At 39.6% G+C, this 27,257-nt stretch overlaps 1 protein-coding gene across 1 annotated transcript; it reads right to left on the reverse strand.

The window, feature by feature from the left end:
- Positions 1–4,081: 4,081 nt before the first annotated feature.
- LOC139721713 (echinoidin-like) lies at positions 4,082–5,994 on the reverse strand. Its single transcript, XM_071633038.1, has 2 exons — positions 5,737–5,994; positions 4,082–4,315 (listed from the first exon to the last, which is right to left on the reverse strand). Exons 1-2 carry the CDS (start codon positions 5,992–5,994, stop codon positions 4,082–4,084), a joined length of 492 nt encoding a protein of 163 aa, XP_071489139.1.
- Positions 5,995–27,257: the final 21,263 nt, after the last annotated feature.

Consider the following 27,257-nt stretch of genomic DNA (forward strand, 5'->3'; position numbering starts at 1 on the left):
ACGTGTTAATCACTGAAACCATATCACAACCCAGGCATCTGATTGCTCGCTTGGCTACGGAACACAGTGTGAGCATATATGGAAAACAAATTGCACGTAAGCATCAGAGACTCAATCGTTTTCTGCGTATAAACATATATGGTTTGATTTGATTTGATTTGATTTGATTTGATTTGATTTGATTTGATTTGTAATAGTTTATGGAAATAAACATCCGCAGTAGTAGGCCTATATATAAGGCTAAATTATAATACATCACATTGTAAAACATAATTATATCAGACAGCTTAAATCATTATGAACATTTCAACAATGACCAATAAGGATTACATTGACATCACAAATATACAGCTTCATATCAAACACAAATAGAAGAGCATTATACAAAATATATTACTTAAAAATGAAAACCAATTAATTTTGGTATTTCACTCTGACAAACCATAATACAAGCAATGAATAAAGCATAGAGGCTGCATAGAGAGTATCTGTTTAATTATTTGAACTCACGGTAGTGAGGTTGTCGGAAATAGATTTCAATGAATTTTTAATGGGGGAAAGACTAGTGACAATTAAGTCTATAGAGTAATAGAACTATGGAATTTTTAGCCAGTTTGTGCAGCGGTTAATATCTAAGTTTAAATGTTTTCATCATCTTTGTTAAAATAACAAGTAGTTTTAAAGTCGTTGAATTCCCAAACGTTCTGCTTGTATCTTGAGTAATACGGATTGCGCAATGAAAGTAATGCACGTGCCTCTCTAAATCCAACTCCAACAGAAAGGGGGAAAGTAAATAAGAGAGTGTAATAATGGACAGTATCGCAACTCTTGAAAGTCATTTTAACAATTTATTTTATCGATTCACGCAAAATCATACGTCTTATGATTTACTAGAAGTAAACTAGAAGAAAAAACAGCGCAATCCTTTGAAATACAAGACTTGGATTCAAAATGATTATTTTAAAACCATATGAAAGGACTGGTTTGGTCTTCTTCCATCGATAATATCCAGACTCCAAACTTAAAAAGAAAACAGCATGATTCGATATATACCGTAACCACTGTTTGTGTGTGTGTGTGTGTGTGTGTGTGTGTGTGTGTGTGTGTGTGTGTGTTTGCGTGCTGTGGGTATGACTGTAGTGTGTATGTAGAACAGCTGGTCTCTTATTTTCTTCTGCAGAGAAAGAGATAATCCTAATACATATGTATAAAACTAAACACTACGAGAGTGCAGTAGTTGGTCATACACAGGTAAGCATGGACATTTGTCATGCACTCGCCAAGCGTAATATTGTATGAGCTTGCCCAACAAAGCAATTTATGGAACTCTTATTCAAACAAGGAATGAACCTGCGTAGATCAAGTGACTAGAATTGTTTGTCAACAACAGTTTGATAAGCATCCATTTTATTGTGCTGTTAACATTAACAAGACACCATTAATAAGGATTACATGAATAATCATTGCATCACAGATGCTTATCGCAGTGATTATAAAAACCAACCTGTCTCTCATCAGTCATGTATGTCAATATAAAGGACTTTTTTTTCTGCTCATACTGAAAGTGGAACCTCGAACTGGCTTATATAACAATGTGCACGTGTGCTGACCATCATTCTGGGGAATCGGACTGTGGTCACGTAGTCATTAGATTTGTTATATCGCTATACCAGGTTTAATGGGTTTTTTTAACCATGCCCTATTAATGTAGCAATTATTTCGATCTCTTTGCAAGAGTAGCGTAATTTAGTTACTTGTATGGAAGAAAAAACAATAGACGACAGATATCATCTCGCAAAATCCGATATGAGTTTTCTTTATGTCGAATATAGATATATTTGCTTGATCTTGAATTCATCGAAAATTATAAGGATGATGGTATTTATCGTCCTTGGAATTAATTATCCATCTCAGCAAGGCTGAATGCCAAGGTGAAATGGGGTGCATGGAGACTGATTATGCCTTTGAAATGAATTAGTCTCAAACAGTGGATGACAGAACTTTATTCATTAGTTAGAGTAGATAAAATGTATCCATGACATAGCTTGAATTTATGACTTTCGTGCTCGACCGTGAACAATAATTAAAACAAAAAGTGTCCCATGATAAGTTAACCAATTATAATTCATATAAGTTGTGAACATACCATTGTCCATACTAGATAGCATGAACCACAAACTAGTCACATTCTAGCTCCTGAATTCACCGATGTCATAGATATTCATATCATAGAGGTAATTAAAATGTTTGGTGTATTTTTCTTCAAATTACTGTCTCGTCTACTATGATGATTTTGCCATGATGTAATTTGAGACATGTCTTATAAAGTTACTTTGTACCTTCAAAGGTAAACCATGGATGTATACACCACATAATATTCCTCTGATGAAGCAATGGAAAGATATGGCGCATGCCATTTCTGCAGTAGTTTTATATCTATATAGAGGGGAATCCGTGTCGGCCAATTCCTTCTTTACCTTATCAGAACTCTCTCTATTCTATGTACATATATATATACACATTTGTAAGTATATGTGTATGGTTATTAATCTACATTTATACGTATATGCATATATATATATATATATATATATATATATATACTCCTAGATGGGTCCTTGGAAGACATTTCCATTTGTTTTATATGCAAATTTTTATATACATGTTCAATGGCAGTTTACGCAATGGAGACACGAAAATAATTGTCTCCCTAATGACCAGTTGTCTCCCTAATGAAGACACTTCCCCCCAATATGTCTCCCTAAGGTGCCAACTAGGGATATATATATATGTATATATGTATATATACATATATACATTATATTATATATATATATATATATATATATATATATATATATACATATATATTATATATACGTTTGTGTGTGTGTGTGTTTGTTTGTGTGTATTCATGACGTTCATGACGTACATGTTTATACAGTTGTCTGAATTTTGGCATATAATTACGATTCATGGCGCACAGTTTTGAAAAACAAAAATGGTAGACAAGATTGAACACACATTTTGAAATTCACACACCCTGACAGTTGAGTGGAGGACCATAATGAAAGACGCTAGTATTATAAACACATACGTGCTACCTCAAGTGAGGTAGTTGGATATCTAAAAAGGAGGAATCTATGTCACTCACTCACCTCTTTATCATACTGTGTGTATATATTATTGTCCACAGATTTGTATCTATAGGTCTCCCCCCTCTCTCTCCCCCCCCTCTCCCCCCCCCCCTCTCTCTCTCTCTCTCTCTCTCTCTCTCTCTCTATATATATATATATATATATATATATATATACATACTAGTATATGATTTCTTCACTTAAAAACTGTATGTGTGTGTGTCTGTGTGTATCTACGTATTATGAAGTGCTTTAGCAAGTAGAATATTATCACATAATTTTGAAAACACAATCATTTGAAATATACATACTGTGACAGTTGAGGGTATGACCATTATGAAAAAAACGTAAACACACACGTAAGAGCTCAAATGAATGATGCTTCTCAAATTTATTATTTTCGAGTATTTTGCAGTAATTGATCGCTGTGGTGGATTTTGAAGCTCATAGCATAACAAACTCAAGAGTTAACAGTTAAAACCACAAAACGAGACATCCTACGGCCATGGAAACCTACATTGATATGTATTTAATCCAGTTCAGTCTGCTTATATTCTGTTTAGCCGTTCATCGGTGAAGGGATTATAGAATTTTGATGGATGTTACGATTATGGTTAAAGTGCAATGGAAAAATGTTTCAGGGTGGAAGATGACACAGAGGAGGGAAATAGGGTCTTAGTTGCAGCAATTGAAGCAAAATGAAATGAACTCAATTAAATTATAGAACTGACGTGACAGACACAAGACATGAAATGAAATTTGAGTGAAGAGTTAGGATTAGAAAAAAGAAATACGAAATAACGCGGTATTATTACTGCCACAAGCAATACCTTTAGTTGCTTTCTAATAAATCATATTCATTTCTGGTTAGTTTCCTTCTGCTCGCACTAATTACAAGCGGTAACTGATACATGACGTCACAAGTTGCTCCAGATTGCTCCAACTTAAAAGGTCAGCTTGCAGATATAGTTTCCCAGATATCCACACGAGCAATCATCCCAGTCTCTGGCTGTGTCCGAAGTGGTCCCGGTGTACCACATTCTGCCGCAATTCTGGCTTCCCTTATAGTTGTCCGGCTGATTCTTGCGCCACTTGGTATACGGAGCCCTGAGAGTGGAATGGTCGCTCCAGACCCACGCGCGCTCAGTCCTGATGTCGTTGTAACCAATCCAGAACCCCTGAATGAAAGTGTATTCGCAATCATGGTCTGTTAGTTGGTCGTGATCAGCAGACGTAAGCTCCACAGGATCAATGTAATCGGGCATCACCATGTAACTGTCAACCAGGGAAATCCATACTATAGAACTACTCGAGTTATGCTTGCACGGTCCCTATGTGAAACTAATGGACCTTTTACAATAGGTCTCCACTGAATTAAAGTTCATCTCGGGAGATCAGCAGCGAGAAAGATAACGCTTGGGATATCTAAATCTAACAACTTCGATAGGGAGGACTGAAAATTACTACTTGCTCTGATGGCTTATCTCGAAAGGGTGCGGCGTGGAATGGAGCGGAGCGGAGCGCTCAACGCATCCGTTCGAGACAAGCACCCCCCCCCCCTCCTGTTTGTCTCCGAAGGGTGCGTTCGGCGGAGTATGTTCGATGAACGCACCCATTCGAGACAACCGTTGGGGGGGGGGGGGGGGGGCTAGTCTCGAATGTACGCGTAAGGTGCTAGTCTTAGGGGCCAGAGTTTTTGTCCCCGTCATAGTTCGCAAGGGGACCATTATGAAACAGGCTTAGTACGCAGACACGTGTGTGGCAATTTCTTCAAACAAACACACACACACACACACACACACACACACACACACATGTTACTTGTAATCGATTCTGATTGTTTTATCTGATAGGGCTTGCTGGGAGCTACCAAGCTTAACACATAATTCTGAAATTCATTAGGCCTTATAAAAAATTCTACAAAAATTGAAAATGCTATTTCTCAAGACATTTTACTTGGATGTTCATTCTATATTTTTTATGTGATAGGGCATAGTTGGAGCTATCAAACGTCTACACAGATTTCTGAATCCATCATGTTAATTCATGCAAATGTATGTCAGTCATGGGATCTACACGCAGGGGACATGTAATCATATCTATTTCTTTTGCGTAAGCTTGCTTATATTGATAAATGTAAAAATTACTGATTTTGACAATGTGATTTCATTTGTACAGGTGCGCAAATAAAACAAATAAACAACATGAACAATCAAACAAACATTCTATAGCGCAGGTGCTGCATATTCTAATGCGCTGCAATGAAAAAAAAACCAACAACAACTCACGACTGCTTACTTTTTCTGCCAGTTATATATCCCCCAAATATAAGAATATAAAAGCAGAAGGAACTTGTTGAAATGAATTCTTTAATACAATATATACTGTTCATGTATATATAATAGGCCTATACGTGTATTGTATATTATGTTGATACTGTACCACAGAGATAAAGAAAATAGAACTGAATAGGACTTTTGAAAATCACGTCTGCTTTGTGCATTTTCACATGTGATGTGATTGAAAGTATAACAAAGTTGAAATCGGTGTTTGCATTCAAAATGTTTATTCTTTGACCCATGCACCACCCATGGCTTACCCATCCTGAAGGAGTTTTAAACGTATCTCTCCAGAAGTTGTAGAGGAAATCGTTTTCCGCCTCGCTCGTAACCGATGTCAAATGACCACCAAGACGGACGCAGTGGTTCTCCGCTTCCTGCCAGTTTTTCTTCGCTAAGAAGAGCCGATAGCAGGAGCCATGGAACCCAGTCCAGTACTGCGGACAGCACCCATACGCCTGGCCACCGACGGCCATGTAGGACGCCAGGACCACGAGAAAAGCAATGGTCAGCTTCATGGTTTCAGGATTCGAGAAGCTAATTAGCTTTCTTCTGTGACATCAATGACACAAAAGAGGGAAATTTGAAACATAATATCATATCAAATCATAATTAAAGACATTATAGGATATCGCCTCAGTACAACCTAAAAATGTTTGGCGTATATTTTTTCAAAGAGAGAGAGAGAAAAACCCCGAACAATCAATTCATCTGTCAACGAAAAAGATACCTAGAGGACATGGTAAAAACAAATAGTGAATGATGGGAGACCTTTTCTTCTCGGATCTGCATGTCTTACAATACTGCCTACAATCTAGGTGTTTGTTTTCAGTATAATGACCTTAATTTCTCTCATTGTCCAGTAACAGACGATTACGGTCTGAATTGCACAATGATAATGCAGGAAATAAGAATAAAAAACATGTAAAGCAACACGTGTAATACTGATTGGAATATCGTCTTTTATCGTGATTCTATGGTTGATAATTTAAACGAAGGGTGGATACTGGTGACGAATAGTTCTTCTCATAGCAGTCAGAAACGGTACAAAACATCGCTTCAAATGTTTGCTGACAACGTCAACTTTGCGAGTCAATTTTTTCAGTTGAATGGGAACTGAAATCTTCAGGATCGACAAAGTCATCGTCACGATGCTGGAAAGATAAGAAATCGAATCCACGCATGACTACACTTTCATCTTGTAATTCCCAATAATGTCTGTTTCAGAAGATCGTGTGAAGGCATAAAGACTTCTTTTATCATTTGAACACCTAATTGGGAATTTCACTCATGCCTTACCATTGCCAATTAACGTGAACTAATTTTTGTTCCAATCATAGTGATGACGTAATTGATACTCACGAAGGTTGTATGAAGAAGCGATTGGAGACGATCTTCAGAAGAACCAGCGGTAGACGAATGAACACTGGGGTAGTTTTCAATCTCTTTTATACAAACTTGTGCCTATCGGGCCACGAAAGCCACACCCTCTATCAATGTCTATCATCAACCTAACCCTCTCTCACTCTCCCTCTCCCTCTCTCTCCCACCTTCTTTTCGCCCTAAATATTCTTTTTTTTTTTATTCAAGTTCCATATTCCACATTCCATATTCAGGTTTCATATTCCATTTGATTTCGGAGTATTTTTATTATAAACCTCAGATTCAGGATGTCTGGTCAAACGCCTACACAATACAAATGTATGGTGACTTGTGTCAATTTATGACACCCTCCATCACTTATGTGGCCAGATGGATGTCTAATTACATGCCATATTTCATCTATCTGGAGTAACCAAAGACAATAATCTGATAATATTGACAAACACTAATTCAACCGTCATATGTGTTTCCCTTATGGTATTTTCGGGTGCTGTTCGTTATTCCGAAGGTTCGCTATTCCGAAGGTTCGTTATTCCGAAGGTTCGTTGATCCGAAACACACAAATTCCCTATACCTAGAGGTTCGTAAATCCGAAAATGAAAAAGGGTTCGTTAATCCGAAAATTGTAGCTTATTCCGAAGGTTCGTAATTCCGAAGATTCGTTAATCCAAAAATGAAATTCGGAACAATGAACCTTCGGAATAACGAATCTTCGGAGTGAAGAGCCTTCGGAATAACGAACCTTCGGAATAACGAGCTGTAACCGTATTTTCTACCGACTGGCCAAGAGGCAAGAGACTATTAATATGAAGCTCATAAATAACTTCGCCTCCTCACTTCCAGATGTGTTGATCTTCCCATGTAAATATGTACACATTAAACATTGTATAATGATCTTGTTTTCAGGGACGGGGAGATGATCAGTTTATCTTGACCCATTTTTTTTAAGGAGATTGTAGATGGGGTTGACAAAGTGAATTCAATAATTTACCAATGAGGTGACACCATGATAATGTATGCTGTATCACATCGTCTTTTCCAGACGTCATAGAATTCAAGTATCGAATGCCTACCTGCAATCCTCTTCCACTTCTGGGTTTGTTTTCTTTTGTTGTTCTCTTTTACTTGTTTTTTCATTGTAATTTTCTCGAATATCTCTCACATTGTGCTACCGGTGTAATAAGAACAACGAATATTAAAAGAGAAAAGAGCAAGAACCTTTAAAGTTTCAGTAAGCTATAAGTGGAAATCCAGCGTTGATCTCACAGCTTTAATGGCACAGTCCAAAGCATCAGAAAATCTCACCTGACTGATGATTCACGTCATCATATTCATGCTTTTTACTTTATCCAAAGGAACTTGGTATTTGGATGGATTCCCCTACATAATCCACAGAGAAAACTTCTCCCCATAGAGAAGAATGGTATTAAGCAAAGATAGTGCCGTATTTCTATGTGCTTAACAGCTCGGAAACTTCATTTATTCCTCATTTAAAGTAGCTTTGATGAGCATCAAATTAGATTACCAACAGTACATTTATTATCTAAAGTCTTAAACGTCATGCAAAACATTATGATGAGCGTTCTTCAATTTTTTCTTCAAAATTTTGGAAACATCTTATCCAGTCACATGTTACATTATTATTTCTTTCTTGTGGACAGATATTTTCCCTGTTATGTCTTTCGTGTAATCTTTTATCTCACACTTTTCAAAAACACAAGTTCATATAAAAAGAAGTGACAATTTGAGTGAATTTTTTCCTCATCTTAACATTCACTTCATGATAACAGTCCTTCAAGGAAAAAAAATGGTACTTCGGTCCTTCTAATTTTCTCTCTTGCTTTGTAGATGCCATTTTTATAATATTCATGCTGCCAAGAAAGAAATACAATCCACAAACAGATGCATGCAGTTATATCAAGTCCACAACCATCACTGAGTCACCAGCTCTGATAGTATTCTGCACAAGGTTGGTATGTTTGCATGTGTGTGTGTGTGTGTGTGTGTGTGTGTGTGTGTGTGTATGTAGGGGGTGGGCCGAAATGTGGGGGATGAGAGAGAGAGGGAGAAGGCAGGATTGATGTGAAGACGGTGTGTGTGGGTATGTGTGTCTATGAAGGAGACATGGTTATACGGCACGTGGGTTCGGGTGGGAGGTCGTGCAGTCAATAAAGACAAGCACTCGACAGGAGTCCTGTGAACAGCAAGCAGAGAGGTCTTTTTTATTGACTCATAATATAGTCATAACACAATTACAGCTCCTAAAATGCACTTTAGGAGAACCCATGAAACACTATGTGCACATCATCAAATCCGCACATGTTTAACACCAAAACAACTCATTCATAACACACAGATACCAAGTGAGTTATTGTCTCTAAAGCTATATAAATCCACAATGGGGTATCAATAATAATCTTATATCTAATGGAAGCATCTGCCATCAACAGCTGAATGTAACCTAAAAACTCATTGTGTTATTTCACTAGACACAACTGTTCAAAAACATACGCATACAATACTATAAAGGAGGCACAGTATTAAAATACGTCCCAACATTACTACTGAGTCCTTCAAAATCTCCCACATTAAGGATCGAACTGCATGCAATGTATTGTGAGAATTATCACATGACATAAGAAGTATATGATACGTCAGACATATGATTATGGTACCATATCCGAATGTACCCTGGCTTAATCCAATAATTATTATATTTATGCACATCTAAAACAATTGGAATCCTTAAAAGAAAGAATGTCTCATCTGGGACACCTCTATCAAACTCCTTCTTTACCATAGCCTCTACATAACTCAAATGTTACCATCGACACTAAGTACACACACCTCTAACCCACTCATTGTAGCCTATAATTAAGCGAGATAATTAATTCACATCACTTCTTACACTGAGACCCTCCTACTACGAAAGTTATGCTGTAGCACTATAACTGCAACCTACACAGCCATCACAAATCATTAAGGAATGCAATACAAAGGTTCCCTCTATTAATTAAAACCTCGGCTGCATTACTGTACAACCCTTATTGAACAACATTGTGCCTTTACTACACTGCACATCTCCCTGGTTAAACTTCAATCCTCCTCAACTCTATCACCATAAATGCATTACCAAAATAGGTAAATAGCTTCCATCAAAAACCATCAACTAGGTATCTTCTCACACTATTATAGGCGCCCCGTACTACACAGCACCATGTAATACGAGAGTACACAGATCACGCTAAACGCCCTATAAATACTGTTACACAGCGCTACATAATACACTGTTCAATACCGTAATTGGTCACGTACACAAACCTACGCAGGCCTGCAGCCCTTGCATTGTACTACTGCACTACGAATACATTGTGCGTACAAGACTACGGCAGCCGCAATTAACTACATACGCCCGTACACACAACACACGTCCGTAGACCGACTTAACACAGGTACGTACATACATAGGTTACCGTGCATTCAGTGCCACTGAACAAAACCACCATCAACCAGAGACAAATGGAATGGCTTCATGTAAATTATGACAAACACTCTCACTCCACATAATATGCCTGTTTGGTCCCTGAAACTCTTCATAACAATTACCAATAATGATAATACAGCACCATAACATCTAAGCACTGAAATTCTTGTGTAATTTGCGACATTCTCATTTCCATCAACTCACCTGTGAACAGCAAGCAGAGAGGTGCCTGCCACATGGGGGCGCCCCTCCGTTGCTGATGTCTCTGCATAATTAGCATATCCCCACAACTCTTCCCCGCTTAAAGGTCATCGTCCCTGATGACCATATTATGTAAGTATATATGTACGTACACATACATGTACTTTATGGGATAACTATGGACGCAAAGTTACTCCACTTGTAAGTAGCTCATATATTCAACACTTCAAGAAAACAATGCTGGTTCGATCCTACAATAAAGGAACATTGTTAAACCAACTGAACATAAGCTAAATGCTTTAACCTTGAGCTTTCACAATAACTACATCCATCTGGTTTCATGGAGTCCCACTTTATGTATACCACTGTGATCCTATAATTTGAACGCGCACAAATTTGCATTCATAAGTCCTAACCACACTCTGGACTTCAGCAGCCACAACAAAATTCATAACAAATGCAATAACTACGCGTTAACTGTTATCCAAACTGGATAAACTTCAAAAACTAATAAAACTTCTTAGGGAGATCAACTCCTCCCCAAAGTCTGCCATCTTTGAGCGACCCTTGAAGCTGTTCGCATCCGGGACTGATGCTGTCAAATATACGACTGCGCACCACGGTGAGCTCCCTGCTTCACTTCCCCGCTTAAGCTCAGATCACGTGGGAAGCGTCCATTCCTTCCGAACAGGAGGTTTGCTAACAGTACAGCGCTTACACTTGGCGCACCATTGTTTCACCGACTTCTCCATCCCATGCCAGAAGAACCTGTTTCCTACCAGCCGGTAGGTACGTCTGAACCCGAAATGCCCTGCCTCGTCATGAAACCGGGTGATAGCCTCCTCTTGATTGCTCTGCGGGGCAATGACCTGCAGGTGCTCTGTACCATCGTTCGGGCGGCGCCTTCTCCGCAAAAGAACACCATCTCGGATGACGAGCCTCTTCCAGTCTCGCAGGAGAGCCAGACTTCCCGGTAAACAGCTGCCCTTCTCCTGACGCGAGGGTGGTGTACCCCTTGACACAAAGGAACGCACTTGATTGACAAGTTCATCCCTCTCTTGAGCCTCCTGCAGATACTCAGCTGAGAACTCAGGCATGCACGCTTCTCCACCTAGACGTCTCTCCTCAACGCAGGTACTCAAAACTGGTATATCTGTTCCTTGAGAAACTAAGTCAAACTGGGCACGGATTGTGTCACTACTCACAATCATCTGTCCTTTTCCCTCAGGAGGATCCAGACGGGATAGGGCATCGGGGGTTTGGTTCTGCTTACCGGGCCTGTGTCTCTGCCTGATCAGTGGTGCACCACCAGTCTCTATGCGATGAGTGATACGGTCAGTGTAACCAAAGTCCATGTCACCATGAGAAAAAGCATCATGATGCTTTTCAAGAAGGCCTTGTAGCTTGCCACACTGCTCCTCCCTCTGCCGGGTATGAATAGCTTGTAGTGCCTCTTGCCATACTGGCTCTGGGGTGGGCCAGAGTATCTTGTTCATGTGTTCCTGCCCGACACCTAGTATCTGACTCCAAACCTCCTGCAGTACATTCATTCCTAGTATCCCTTGCACGGAACTCTGACCACGCCTCATGGCCATGTCGTCTTTCAAGACCAAGACAATCCTGGCTGCGATCAGATGTCCCAAGACACTAACATCGACCTCACAACACCCCACATATGGGATATCATCCCCACTTGCGGAGACCAAGGAGAAGGACACTGGAACGTCCTTCATCTGGATACCCGCCGGTTCTAACTTTTCTTTGAAGAACGTCTCTCCTATGGTAGTTACTTGGGAGCCGGGATCCAGGAGACAGGGCACGGTGATACCCCCAAACTCAACGTCAACAGAATAACACTCTCCAATGGCCCTGGACACGAACCCATCATCTCCTCTAGTACCGTTGGGGACCACCTCCACCTCTGACATACGTCCAACTGGGGCACCTGATCCATGTGGTCCTGCGGAGGGACTCCCTTGCCTGGTGGTTCCACCACCTGCCTGATCTGGCGGACTCTCCCTCTTCTGGGTATTTGGGGTATGGGATGCCTGGGGGACTTCCTGTCTACTGGGATCGGGTTGATGTCTAGGCATGTCTTGCCTTTGTGAACTTCCCCTCTGCTCTGCAAAATCAGGATGACCCCGATACCCATCTGGTCCTCCCTGGAGGTAGGTCGTTCCTGCTCTCGGGGGGAAATCCTGGCCTCTACCATCTCTGCCATCATTCCAATGTGGATTGAGAGAGTAATTCCTGTTCCTGTACCACTCGTTGAAATGAGGCGCACCAGGCTGTGGAAATCCATGCTGCCAACTCTGATCAACAGGCCGATACTGTGTTCTACTGTAGTCTCTAGTGGGACAGTCTCTAACAAAGTGTCCTAAGTTCCCACATGAAAAGCAGGCACCTCTCTGCTGTCTGACCCGAGGGTTCCATGTTCGCGCAGCCGGTGGTGCAGAGGGGGCAGTAGGCATCGCATCTCGGATGGCTCGTACTATCTTGGCACCCATCTCCTGAATTGTCAAGAGGACGTCTGATGGTTGAACTGGGTGTTCCCCCTGTCGAGCCCGCACAGCAGCCTGACGTGCACCCTCATGGCCTTGCGTGTGACACTCCTCTTGCCCTGACCTACGGATGGCAAACTCACGTAAGACCCTGAAGTTTGTGTTACCATCCCGCTCATACCGATCCCTGCAAGCGCTTCGCAGGACAGGGTCCTCTAATCCTTCGATGAACTGTTCGACTAAAATCCCGTTGGGGTCAGCGTATAGTTTGGCCTCACGACCGCTCAGATTGTTGAACCTTCGTTCTAGATCTACCGCAAAATCACGAAGTGGTTCCCCTCTCCTCTGCTTTCGCTCAAGAAAAAGCCGCTGCAGCTCACCAAGATTTTGCACACCTGCGTACGAATCTCTCAGAAATTGCAATATTTCCTCCGCTTGCTTTCCCTCTTTGATCAGGGCTCTCACCTCCATCTTTGGCACTCCTCGAATGTAGTCTAGCAAGTAAGAAGCCCTTTCCTCTTCCGGTACCCCATAGCGGGTGAAGGCTGACTTCATGCCAGAAATAAACTCCTCTGCATCTCCTGCCTTCCCATCGAACACTGGCATTTTCCTCTCGGGCGCCATCACCAGTTTGGGGGGCCTCATCGTCAATTCCCTGATCTGCGTCTTCAGGTCCGACAGCTCCTGGTCTACGCCATTTTGATCTGCCGCTGGAGTGGAGGGCGAGTACACCACACTGTCGTCCCAGCCATCAGGTGGCGGCCGGATATGTCCCTGTATGGCAACTGTCCTTCTCTTCCTTCCATCCTCTGCCATGTAGACCAGGCCATTTGCACGAGGATGTACCGCTTGTAGCACTTCCAGCAAGAGATGACCTTCCTTCTCCAAAGGATATTCTGTGACATCCCCTGGGCTGTCTTCAATCTGCAAAAATAACATCTTTGCCATATCCTGAATAAATATCAATGTATCACAAATATCCCAAGCCAGACAGCTTTCGCTTAAACCATGTGCTCACAAGCTAAAACAATGCAAGCAATGTCTCAATATCCACTCACATTGCAGGGAAAAAACTACGAAGGCATCAGTGTGTATGTAGGAACACACCTCAAAAACACTATTGAAGTCAGCATATACAAGTGAATGCCAAATATCTCTGAAATACAATTAAAGTTCCCAAAAGATTATACAGTCCTTTCTGAGAAGGATCAGTAATAAGGGAAACCAGCTCTATAACCAAATCCTAATGAGTGGTGTCCAACAGTAACACTCCACTGAATGGAAAGGACAATAATAATACACCTTGAAAAAGCTGTTCCAATACACTTGTATAATCCTAATGAGTGGTGTCCAACAGTAACACTCCACTGAATGGAAAGGACACTAATAATACACCTTGAAAAAGCTGTTCCAATACACTTGTATCGCTGATTGCATTTAAATACAGACACAAATACCCACATCAAAGCAGTACAACACTACCTCATGACCTACTGCAGTAATACACAATGTATCAAAAAATAGCAAACCTGCCCAAAACATGACAGGCCTAACTTCAATAGCCCTTCACAGTATAATCACTACAGTCAGTCCCACATTCATAAAAAATCCCCTGTGTATACTTGCAGTGTCTGCAAAACTCTGTATACTCCGTATCAATACCGTCCCAAATAGTTTAAATCTCAGGACTGACACTTCAAAACTGAGTCCATCGACCAATTACCTATTTCCCCTTGCCCTTAAATCCGGTAATAACTCTATCCACACATGATAGGACAAAACTGTATGTAAATCACACAAAAACGTCTACTACCTCAGCAGGTTACATCAACCTCAAATCGCATCATGTCCTTTCTCCACGAAAGGTGGTAAAAACTACCTAAACAGGTTATATCTACCAGTCCAAACAGGGATAATATCAATTACATCATCCCTTCTAGTATCTAATAATGTCAGGCTGCACCAGTTCAAGTTCACATCAGTCTACTCGAAATCGCCTGTCTGCCGCTACTTCATCCACTGCAGCTGAACTTCGAGCCCTCTACATCACCACCTCGTCATCCGCAAACAATCCTGCAGCTACCTGGAACAATCTCCTGTCCATCTCTGGATCCCCTTCACCACCAGTTCTTCCTGTCTACCCATCCTAGACGCCCAGGAGCTCATCACCACCAAATCTTCAGAAAGGACCCCGCTGGAACTCCCCCTTTAAGTCCCATACTTCCCGCTGCATCTTTCACTAAGCCGTCTAGGAGCATCCAGGCTGCATTAACTCAGCCCAAGTCCTCTCACTAGTGACATCTGACTATGCTGTATCCTCCCATCCCATCCTCGTCGCCAGTTGTAGGGGGGTGGGCCGAAATGTGGGGGATGAGAGAAAGAGATGGAGAAGGCAGGATTGATGTGAAGACGGTGTGTGTGGGTAGGTGTGTCTATGAAGGAGACATGGTTATACGGCACGTGGGTTCGGGTGGGAGGTCGTGCAGTCAATAAAGACAAGCACTCGACAGGAGTCCTGTGAACAGCAAGCAGAGAGGTCTTTTTTATTGACTCATAATATAGTCATAACACAATTACAGCTCCTAAAATGCACTTTAGGAGAACCCATGAAACACTATGTGCATATCATCAAATCCGCACATGTTTAACACCAAAACAACTCATTCATAACACACAGATACCAAGTGAGTTATTGTCTCTAAAGCTATATAAATCCACAATGGGGTATCAATAATAATCTTATATCTAATGGAAGCATCTGCCATCAACAGCTGAATGTAACCTAAAAACTCATTGTGTTATTTCACTAGACACAACTGTTCAAAAACATACGCATACAATACTATAAAGGAGGCACAGTATTAAAATACGTCCCAACATTACTACTGAGTCCTTCAAAATCTCCCACATTAAGGATCGAACTGCATGCAATGTATTGTGAGAATTATCACATGACATAAGAAGTATATGATACGTCAGACATATGATTATGGTACCATATCCGAATGTACCCTGGCTTAATCCAATAATTATTATATTTATGCACATCTAAAACAATTGGAATCCTTAAAAGAAAGAATGTCTCATCTGGGACACCTCTATCAAACTCCTTCTTTACCATAGCCTCTACATAACTCAAATGTTACCATCGACACTAAGTACACACACCTCTAACCCACTCATTGTAGCCTATAATTAAGCGAGATAATTAATTCACATCACTTCTTACACTGAGACCCTCCTACTACGAAAGTTATGCTGTAGCACTATAACTGCAACCTACACAGCCATCACAAATCATTAAGGAATGCAATACAAAGGTTCCCTCTATTAATTAAAACCTCGGCTGCATTACTGTACAACCCTTATTGAACAACATTGTGCCTTTACTACACTGCACATCTCCCTGGTTAAACTTCAATCCTCCTCAACTCTATCACCATAAATGCATTACCAAAATAGGTAAATAGCTTCCATCAAAAACCATCAACTAGGTATCTTCTCACACTATTATAGGCGCCCCGTACTACACAGCACCATGTAATACGAGAGTACACAGATCACGCTAAACGCCCTATAAATACTGTTACACAGCGCTACATAATACACTGTTCAATACCGTAATTGGTCACGTACACAAACCTACGCAGGCCTGCAGCCCTTGCATTGTACTACTGCACTACGAATACATTGTGCGTACAAGACTACGGCAGCCGCAATTAACTACATACGCCCGTACACACAACACACGTCCGTAGACCGACTTAACACAGGTACGTACATACATAGGTTACCGTGCATTCAGTGCCACTGAACAAAACCACCATCAACCAGAGACAAATGGAATGGCTTCATGTAAATTATGACAAACACTCTCACTCCACATAATATGCCTGTTTGGTCCCTGAAACTCTTCATAACAATTACCAATAATGATAATACAGCACCATAACATCTAAGCACTGAAATTCTTGTGTAATTTGCGACATTCTCATTTCCATCAACTCACCTGTGAACAGCAAGCAGAGAGGTGCCTGCCACATGGGGGCGCCCCTCCGTTGCTGATGTCTCTGCATAATTAGCATATCCCCACATGTAGTACAATGATTAACAAGGAGAAGTCTCTCTATCTCAAGTCTCCAACCTTTGCTCTATCTTAGCGAGTTAATTTTATATCACTCCTTGAGATATTTTCGAAGGAGAGAGGTCATCTTCGTGTTGCAGGTGCGTGACTCAATATCGAAATTGATATTCGTCTGACTGCAAAGCCGTCATACTTTATCATTGCCCTATCCAGTATAATATAACTCGAAGCAGCATGTCCCGCTTTTAACAAATCGTGATGGTAATTCATTCGATTTGGCTCCACTCTCGACGATGTTGGTGCAGTAACGTGCTTAACATTGTCCCTGTCATAATAGGTGACACACTTCTTTCAATGGGCTTCTATCGCCATCGATCTCATCTTGTCGAAGTAAGGCTTTCACAAAGCGCAACAACTGTTGTATAACAAGAGCCACAAGAAACCGTTGCACTAGCACATTTTGTTTTCATAATATGCTCGCGAGAGTTTTGCATTCACATGCGAATGTTGCAGGAGTGAATGGTTTGGGATCGACGCTGTTGCGACAGGGATTGTCGCCCCTACACGGATTGTCGCCTCCTGCTCGGGGCGACAATCCGTGACGCTTGTGCAGTTCCCAGTTTTTAACCTCGAAGGCGACAATCCGTGTTGGCAAAAAATTTGTTGCGACACGGATTGTCGCCCCGTCACGGATTGTCGCCCCGGGCTCGGTGTGGTTCCTCCGGTGTTAAGCTTTGGTGGGATGGGTATGACTGGTAAGTTATGCGTGTGTGTGTGTGTGTGTGTGTGTGTGTATTGTGAGCTGCATGATATGTGATGTGTATGATTTGTTGTGTGTGTGTGTGTGTGTGTGTGTGTGTGTGTGTGTGTGTTTGGAGTATAATAATACAATATGTAGAAACTGTGCATGTGTGGTGGTTGCATAGTGGTAGTGGTTTGTTTGTCTGTGTGTATACGTGTGCCTGTATGCTTACGTGTGTATGTGGAATATAGTGGCGTTACTGTGGCAATACAAACGCCTTCAGAGTGTATGAGCACGTGTTTAAAGAATTCACACCAGCGTTGATCTAAAAATAGTATGGATGTGTCAACCAATATCAGCGGTGAGGCGGGCTAGGCGAGAGAGAGACCGAGAGAAAATACATACGAGGGAGGTACCCTCCCCAAATGTTATTTGTCTTTGTTCATTTTTCACTGCAGTCATTTCCTTCCATCAGTCTTATAAACTAGAACGTCCATACCACCATTCTTTGTCCCAGAATAGGTTTGGCATGCTTTATGCATGAGCGAATAATTTCCACACGCCGTAAAAAGTTTGTCAATCGTTAGTTGATTTTAGCACAAACGAACTGCCATTGCACACCGCTAATACATACGTAATACAAACAAACACCAACAAACACTCAAACAAATCCTCATAATGCAAATAAACCAACTCAACACTTTTTTTCCTTGATATTTATTGATTTCATTCAAATCATTCATAAATCGACCCATTCTGGGTGTAACATGAACAAAAAAGTTACAAATGGCAATTCGAAACACAAACAAATCCATTTGTCAATTCATACCACAAATAATCTCACTGCAACATAGATAACTCGATTATAGACCAACCCTACTAATGATTTCTTCACGAGAAAGTTTTGACATGTAGGGCCCTATCAAACCTATATTCCTTGAATATATTGGTTTAGATCATGTAACACCTTCTTACTTACAAGGGCATATACATAAAAAACACAAATACATTACAAAAATCTAGAATGAAATCATAAATAAAAATACCCGACCACCCCCTCCCCTCCCCAACCGAAACCAATCTAGGGCCTATGTATCTATCCTAGATATTAAATCCTACCAACATCTGTCATACCATTTATAACTATCCTTCTTCAATTCCAATCCCCAACCCACCAACCCCTGATTAAACAAAACCTAAATCATCCCACACCCACATTCACCAACTCAAATACATACATACACACACACACACACACACACACACACGAAGGTTCGTTATTCCGAAGTTTCGTTTTTTTCCGAGGCTTCATTTATCCGAAACACACAATTCCCTATACCTAGAGGTTCGTCGATCCAAAAATGAAATTCGGAATAACGAACCTTCGGAATAATGAGCCTTCGGACGAATGAGCCTTCGGACGAATGAGCCTTCAGAATAACAAATTTTTGCATTAACGAAATGTAACCCCCTTCCCACATACCGACGCACACCCGAACCGATACCACATTCCTTCCTGATGAAACGATTTCCCAATGTTGATAAATAAGACATAATGGACCGTATGTAGAAAAGCAGCATCCGCCCTCACGCAAGCTCCACTCCGAATTCATATACAAATCTGCCAAACAAACTCATCAAATTCAAAGCTGCTGATAAAATCAATATCAACGTTTATGCCAGCAACAGCTTACCAGGTATCCCTCCCCACGCACAGCTAAAAACACATACGCAAAAAACTGACATAATGAACACATTCTTCCATTACACACACACACACACACACACACACACACACGCACGCACAAACGGACACTAAATTATCATCTGCACGCGCACATACACACTTCCTTGAAACCTCACCATGACTTTTTACATGGCATGTTTGCATGGATGTAGCCATGTAAGTTATGTGTTAGTATTTCAATGATTATGTCCAGAACGATATTACCCAGCAAAATGTGCTTCGAGGGCGGGCGACAATCCGTGCCCCCAACGCCCGTCACGGATTGTCGCCCCCGAGCAGGAGGCGACAATCCGTGTCGCAACAGACGCTATTCACTATACTAGTAGTCGCACAACCGATCGTGCGATCATGCGACGAGTGGACAGAGGTGCTCGCTTAATTACCTTTAATATGTCATAAACAGTAACTTTAAGCCAAATATTTTTGGAGGAATATAAACTTTAAAAAGTGTTTACTTTTTTTTCTGATTGTATACACTATCAGTACATTTTGGTATTATGTTATTTACCTGCAATATATTATGTATATTATACCTGCATATACACACACATACATATATCTGTGTGTGTGTGTATATGTGATAAAAACCTAAGATGCATTGCCATTTTAGGTTTTTATCACATATACACACACACACACACACACAGATATATGTATAAGGGGAAGTGGGCTCCACTCACTCAACTGACATCACACACAGAAGGTACACCTGTAACAGGGTGGAAGCTTTGGAGCAATAAAAGGCAAAGTGAACTACTGCAGCGTCTACTAGTAGCCCTTCTTCCTCCGTCACAACTATAATATATATATATATATATATATATATATATATATATATATACATGTATATGAGTGTGAGAAGAAGGGCAGTCGTGGACGTAGCTGGTGATCAAGGTATGTGTTTATTGCCGAGCTTTCGAGCTACACTCGCACTATATGTATAACTATATATATATATATATATATATATATATATATATATATATATACATGTATATATTTGTCAACCAAAAGATTTATTTAGTTGTGAGTACCTTCGATGGGAATTTGGTTAAGGTCATAATCACATTATCAGCTTATCAGTTTTATGAGAATGCATCATCGAAGGACAGATACTAGGTTATCTTGTTTTCATATTATTCATGATTTCTCTTTCTTTGGTATTCCAAGGGCTTTTTTTTTTATTTGCTTGCTTTGATCTGTTACTCCGAAAATGTAAGGAAATTTGCAGCAGCTGTATTTGCCAACCGTAAGATTAACATTTTAGTGAGTACCTTCCATGGGAATTAGCTTGCAAACATTAGCTTAAAAGTTCTCTCACCTAATGTGCTTAGGAATAAAATGTATGCATTATCAAAATATAGATAAGGTCATCATGTTATCATGTTATTAATGTTTTCTCTCTTTTTTTTTGTATTCCAAGACTTTTTTGTTATTTCCTTGGTCTGCTCTATTACTTCGTAAATGTGATGAAACTTGCAGCAGCTATATTTGCAACCGTACGATTACGATACCATAACAATGCGATTAAATTATTTGAGTACCTCGTGCTTGGCACTGAGAACATTTTTCACTTGATATGTTCATTAGGGTAAATAGACATGATTACATACATCTGAAGCATAATAATTATTGTGCGCATTTGCTTGTTTCTTTCTTACCAACATCAGTCCCCATCAGTGTGTGTGTGTGTGTGTGTGTGTATGTGTATTTATATTATAAATATATATATATATATATATATATATATATATATATATATATATTTCTTTATTTATTGTGTGAGATTGTTCTTGCCCAAAACGTGTGAGTTGCCTCATTGTGGGTAGCATAATATTGTAGTGAAAGAAATCAGACTTGAGACGGACGTTGCTCTCTCTTTGAAAGAGCTTTCGGCCTGTCATCAGCCGGTCATTGGGACCAACGAACAGAATACACATTACAATAGTTGTCTACATGGCATGATGTGCCATAATGTAATAAGTGCAATGTTATATAGCGCAATATGTTATGATGTATTATGTATAATGATATACCATCTTCGGAAATATTACCTGCCCACTATTCAGTCATTTACTTCAAAAAAAAATATAATCAAACATCATCTCAGTAACAAAAACGTTTTATGTATCCAGATCTGCTGTCAGCTGTGATGCAGGACGTCACGATCAAATTAGTTACGCCACAGGTAATTTAAGAGTGTATTGTTGTTGATATATCTGATATAAATGTTGATATATTTTAGATGTTGTTTAAGTCATTACATTTTTGGTAAGATTGAAAGATATCATTTGTGTATGTTTATTTAGATAGTGTTATACAAATTATAGGTACATGTATGAGTAATGGATGTGTTTGTATGTGTATGTATGCCTATATGTGCAATGCATATGGACGTAATATGCATTTTGTACGCATTAAAATGTATGTGTATACAATAATCTATGTATTACACATGTTTGTAGTCATTGCGCTTAAAATGATGGCAAAGTATGATTACTATATTTCAGAAGTTTGACAAGGAAATTGAATTGATCCAAATTCATGAAATCCTTCCGTCGAGATGTTTTCATTGCAACTGATTGACAAATTGCCCTACATCGACGTAAATAAGCACTGAGTTGATCAGTGTTTTAGTAGTAGCCATGATAAAAAAATCATGGGCGTACATACTCGAGCAGGATTCGTACCTACGACCTCCTGATCACCGGACAGGCGTCATCTCCACTAGACCACCGAGCTTTCGCCCGACAGCAAGCGTTGGTTCTAATCCTTATAGCATGCAGCGGGTACTGCTTTGTTATTCAAATTCATGAAATCCTTCCGTCGAGATGTTTTCATTGCAACTGATTGACAAATTGCCCTACATCGACGTAAATAAGTGTTTTAAGTAAGTGCCATGCAGACAATTATTGTAATGTGTGTTCTGTTGGTAGATCCTGATGAAGCCATGACAGGCCGAAAGCTCGATATTCTCTCAACGTACCATGGTCTCCGAACGGTGACCTTATTTCTGACGTGACAAATTTTCGAGCGTCTCGCCGCCCTTTCTCAAGTGTTGATATCAACAACACTTGAGAAAGGGCGGCGAGACGCTCGAAAATTTGTGTGAAGAAATAAACCGTTGGTGAATACAGCATGAACTTTGATGCACTTTTGTTACTTATCTTTTTATCTTGCCAACACGTGGACTGCCTTATCAACAATGATATTATATAATGTGTATATATATGTATATATATATATATATATATATATATATATATATATATATATTGTAGCGAAATGCCGACCGAGCCAACCGTCCGTTGATCGAAATATACGATCACTCTGTTTTTCACTGGTAAACAGAGTATATCAGTGGAAAACAGAGTTTATCAGTTGATAAACACAGTTTTTTCTGATAAACTCGGTCTATCAGTTGATAAACAGAATTTTTCACTTTTGATAAGCAGAGTTATTTATCTCTCCACAAGAGAGGGCGTTTTCACTGGGTCGGGCGCGCCAAAATCTCCACAAGCACCTCATTGGAAGGGACAGGAAACACAAGAGCAAGAACATACATGTGCGATAAGTTGGCCTGCGACGTAAGGCCATCACGCATCACACTCGCGTCATATGATACCTGTCCACTTCCCGGCAGCGTGTTTTTTTTTTTTTTTTTAGACGGCACAGATTGGGGAAACTAAAAATCTATCGGGGACCCTATCCCTAAACCTAACCCTAATCATAATCCTAACCCTAACCATCAAACCCTAACCCTAACCCTAACCCTAACCCTAACCCCAACCCTAACCATAACCATAACCATAACCAAAAACCCTAACCCAACGTTTTTCCCATAGGTTTAACACGCGACATGCCCCAATCTGTGCCGTCTTAAAAAAAAAAAAAAAAAAACGCTTCCCGGCAGCTGCAGCTCGCTTCCCGGCTGGCCCGCGTACATAACAGTGCCGTGTATATATCACTAGCTGTAGATTTACGTACATGTACGTATTAACAGAGCAGACGGCTCTGCGTATCAAATGCTGCTAGCGCCCACTACCGAGAAGTTTTGAATAACTCTGCTTGTCTCTGATAAACTTAGTTTATCAGTAAAACTGTGTTTATCAGTTGATAAACTCAGTTTGTCAAGTGTTAAACAGAGTTTATCAGAAAAACTGTGTTTATCAGTTGATTAACAGAGTTTTTCTGATAACCTCTGTTTTTCTCTGAGAAACAATGTTTGTCAGTTAATAATCACAGTTTTTCTGATAAACTGTGTTTATCACTTGATAAACAGGTTACAGCTCGTTATTCCGAAGGTTCGTTATTCCGAAGGCTCTTTATTCCTAAGATTCGTTATTCCGAAGGTTCATTGTTCCGAATTTCATTTTTGGATCAACAAATCTTCGGAATAACGAACCTTCGGAATAACGCCACACATTTTTTGATTAACGAACCCCTTTTGATTTTCGGATTAAGAACCTCTAGGTATAGGGAATTTGCGTGTTTCGGATTAACGACCCTTCGGAATAGCGAACCTTCGGAATAATGAACAGTACCCGATAATGAGAGTTTATCAGTGAAATCAGAGTTTATCGACTTTGTATACAAACGACTTGCCATAGACGCCCATATCACACTGTCGCAAAGTTTAGTTATTCTATAAATTAGTCAAACCTCTTTTTATACTTATCATACTTATCTACATACCGACACTTCCAAATGAGGTAGTTAATAGTACCTGTATAGAATTATTATAGGCATGGTTATCAACTTCCCGTAAAATTTCCTTTATTCTTTACATAGAATTAAGCTATCCCTTTAAATTCTTCACAGTTGAATTGAATTACTTAAATCATACACCAACACCATTTTCAGTCCCATAACTGATCACGCATACTAATTAATTAAAATTATTGCCTAAAAGGTGTCGTATGGCCAACCTGTATACACACGTATACACACACACAATGCTAAATGTATGTGTCAAACCTCAGTAACACAATTTTGAACTAACTGTAGCAATTATTGCCGCACTTATCATCCCTACTTTTTATCAGTATCTAAATCTTCTCCAAAACCACTAATTGACAAATATTCATCAATACAGAAGACTGACTTAAAGGAACAGTTCAGATACTCTTTTAGAATGCATAATTTGCTACATGTATAAATCAGCATAAAATAACCACAACCACCCTGTGTTACTGAGTTGTTATTAGCAAAATTCTCGTTCGCCGGTCTGCACATTTTCTGATGAAACGCACTGTGAAGTCGTACACTCAGCAAAAAAAGTAAGTTCCCCCCTAGCATTTGTGGATATATCTCAAAAAGTATTCAACCGATTTTCATAATTCAAACGGAAATGGATAAAGAATTTTATTACTCATAACATGAGTGGAAAATCATTGCCACCAGATATCATTATTGGTGTGAAAAAAATGCATTTTATGTCAAAATGCATGGAAACAAAAGTTGCACTTTAGTGATTTGCAATGACTTTTACACAAATAATCAAACAATCACTCATGATTCTGAACATTTAAGCATGGGTTATTGCATATTTCTCTATCTCTTTCTTTTCATGAGCATATAGTGAAGTATTTGATAATTGATATGTCCACCACCCGCAATGACCAGCCGCCATCTCCTCCTCAAACTGTTAACTAAAGTTTGTACACTACTTGGCGCCGCTCAATGTTGGTCTATGCTCTCTGCAAGATGCGCTGAAATTCTTGCAGTGATGTGTCATCTTTCAACTTTTTGCTCGCTTTCCACTTAATGATATCCCAAAGATTCTCTACTGGATTACAGTCAGGGGATCTTGCAGGCCACTCCATACGTTCGATGCCATTTCCCTCAGCAAACTGATCTACAACTTGAGGGCATGATGCAAAATGCCCACAGGCACATTAATGTGATCAAGGGTGTCTAACCCGGTGAAGTGGTCCCACCCCACATCCAACTGGACCCCATGGAAGACCAGCTTAGTGTAGCTGAATATGGGCTATCCAGCCATCTTCACAGATGGAAAATGAACAACAACAACAACAACAACCTGAATTGGAATTACAAATCACATGGCTTCTACCAATATTTTCATATTGAGAAGGCCTATTGTTCAAAAAGTACGCATAACATCTGTTTAATAGGGAAGCACATTGTACCTGAAGAAATTCCTGAGAATTACACAATTTAAAAAGATCATTTGATAACTTACATAGGAAATGTATACAATATGCTCTCTATGGCCTAAAGTGCAACTTTTTTTCCCATGCATTTTGACATAAAATGCGATTTTTTACACCAATAATGATATCTGGTGGCAATGATATGCCATTCATGCTATGAGTAATGACATTCCCTATCCATTCCCGTTCGAATTATGAACATCCGTAAAATACTTTTTGAGATATATCCAAAAATGTTAGGGGGAACTTACTTTTTTTGCTGAGTGTATATATATATATATATATACATATACATATACATATTGTAAACCATACGATTGAATTGTTTGTGAGAACTGTGCCTTCGATGGACATTAGCTTTAGGGCGCACTTACCTTATCAGCTTATTGGTAATATGAGAATGCATTATCAAAGGACAGATAAGGTTATCATGTGGTCATATCTTATTCGTGTTGTTGTTGGTTTTTTTTGTATTCCAAGGTTTTTTAGTTCTTAAAGAAAGAAAACTTGCTGCAGCTATTTTTGTCAACCATTATACCCTTATTGTTTATGAGTACCTTCGATGGGTATAAGATTTAAGATCAACTGCACCTTATCAGCTTATTGTTAATCCGATTGTGAAAATGTTTTACCGACAGACAGCCAATAAGGTCATGTAATTTGTTTTCTTTTACTTTTGTATTCCAAGGCTGTTTTTTTTTTTTATTTGCTCGCTCCCAATCTATTACTTGGCAAAATATGTAAGGAAACGTGCAGCGGCAGCACAACAATAACCTAAGATTTCTATATATCAGAAAATAAACGGGCCATCGTGAGTAGGGTTGTTTATGAAACCTACCAAGGGCACATTATCATCCCTCAAAAAATCTCCTCATACACAATAACTTCCCCTGTATGATGTAAAACCTACAACAGCAAAAACTAAACAAATGAAGATACAATCTTTAATATCTTAACAACAAGTGATAATCATCCCTGTAGATCCGTCTGTGTGGTTGATGTAAAATATCGTGATCACAGTCCTATATTTTTGTAGATCTGACAGTGATTTGTTTGTATCCTCTGGCATATTTCAAAATTCCAAATACAACGGTGGATAAAATATGTTAACATATTACCCATATACACCTAAAAACCAATACCCTGTATCTGTACGGGGTCCAAACGTTAGATTCCTATTAAGGGAAAATTGTTGCAAATAATAGAAAGCAAAATACGGTGATGTCGTTAAACACGATATATATATATATATATATATATATATATATATATATATATATATATATATATAATGTATATGTTATTACCTGCACACATACACACACACACACACGCATATATATATATATATATATATATATATACATATGTATATATTCACATTTTTCAAATTCAAATTCAAATTTATTCCGTTTTTCGACAATAGAAAAATAACATGACATACATCACTCTTTCTTCAGTGA

The sequence above is a fragment of the Diadema antillarum genome, unplaced genomic scaffold (genome assembly GCF_040938485.1).
Source record: "Diadema antillarum isolate AM-2024a unplaced genomic scaffold, OU_Dant_1.0 scf00000148, whole genome shotgun sequence".
In the NCBI taxonomy this organism is placed as follows: domain Eukaryota; kingdom Metazoa; phylum Echinodermata; class Echinoidea; order Diadematoida; family Diadematidae; genus Diadema; species Diadema antillarum.

Excerpts from the sequence above, each read along its gene's own strand:
- LOC139721713 (XM_071633038.1), bottom strand. The coding sequence starts at position 5,994 with ATGAAGCTGACCATTGCTTTTCTCGTGGTCCTGGCGTCCTACATGGCC. Across the intron at positions 4,316-5,736 it reads TTAAAACTCCTTCAGGATGG|GGGTTCTGGATTGGTTACAA; the intron begins GTAAGCCATGGG and ends ACTTTCATTCAG.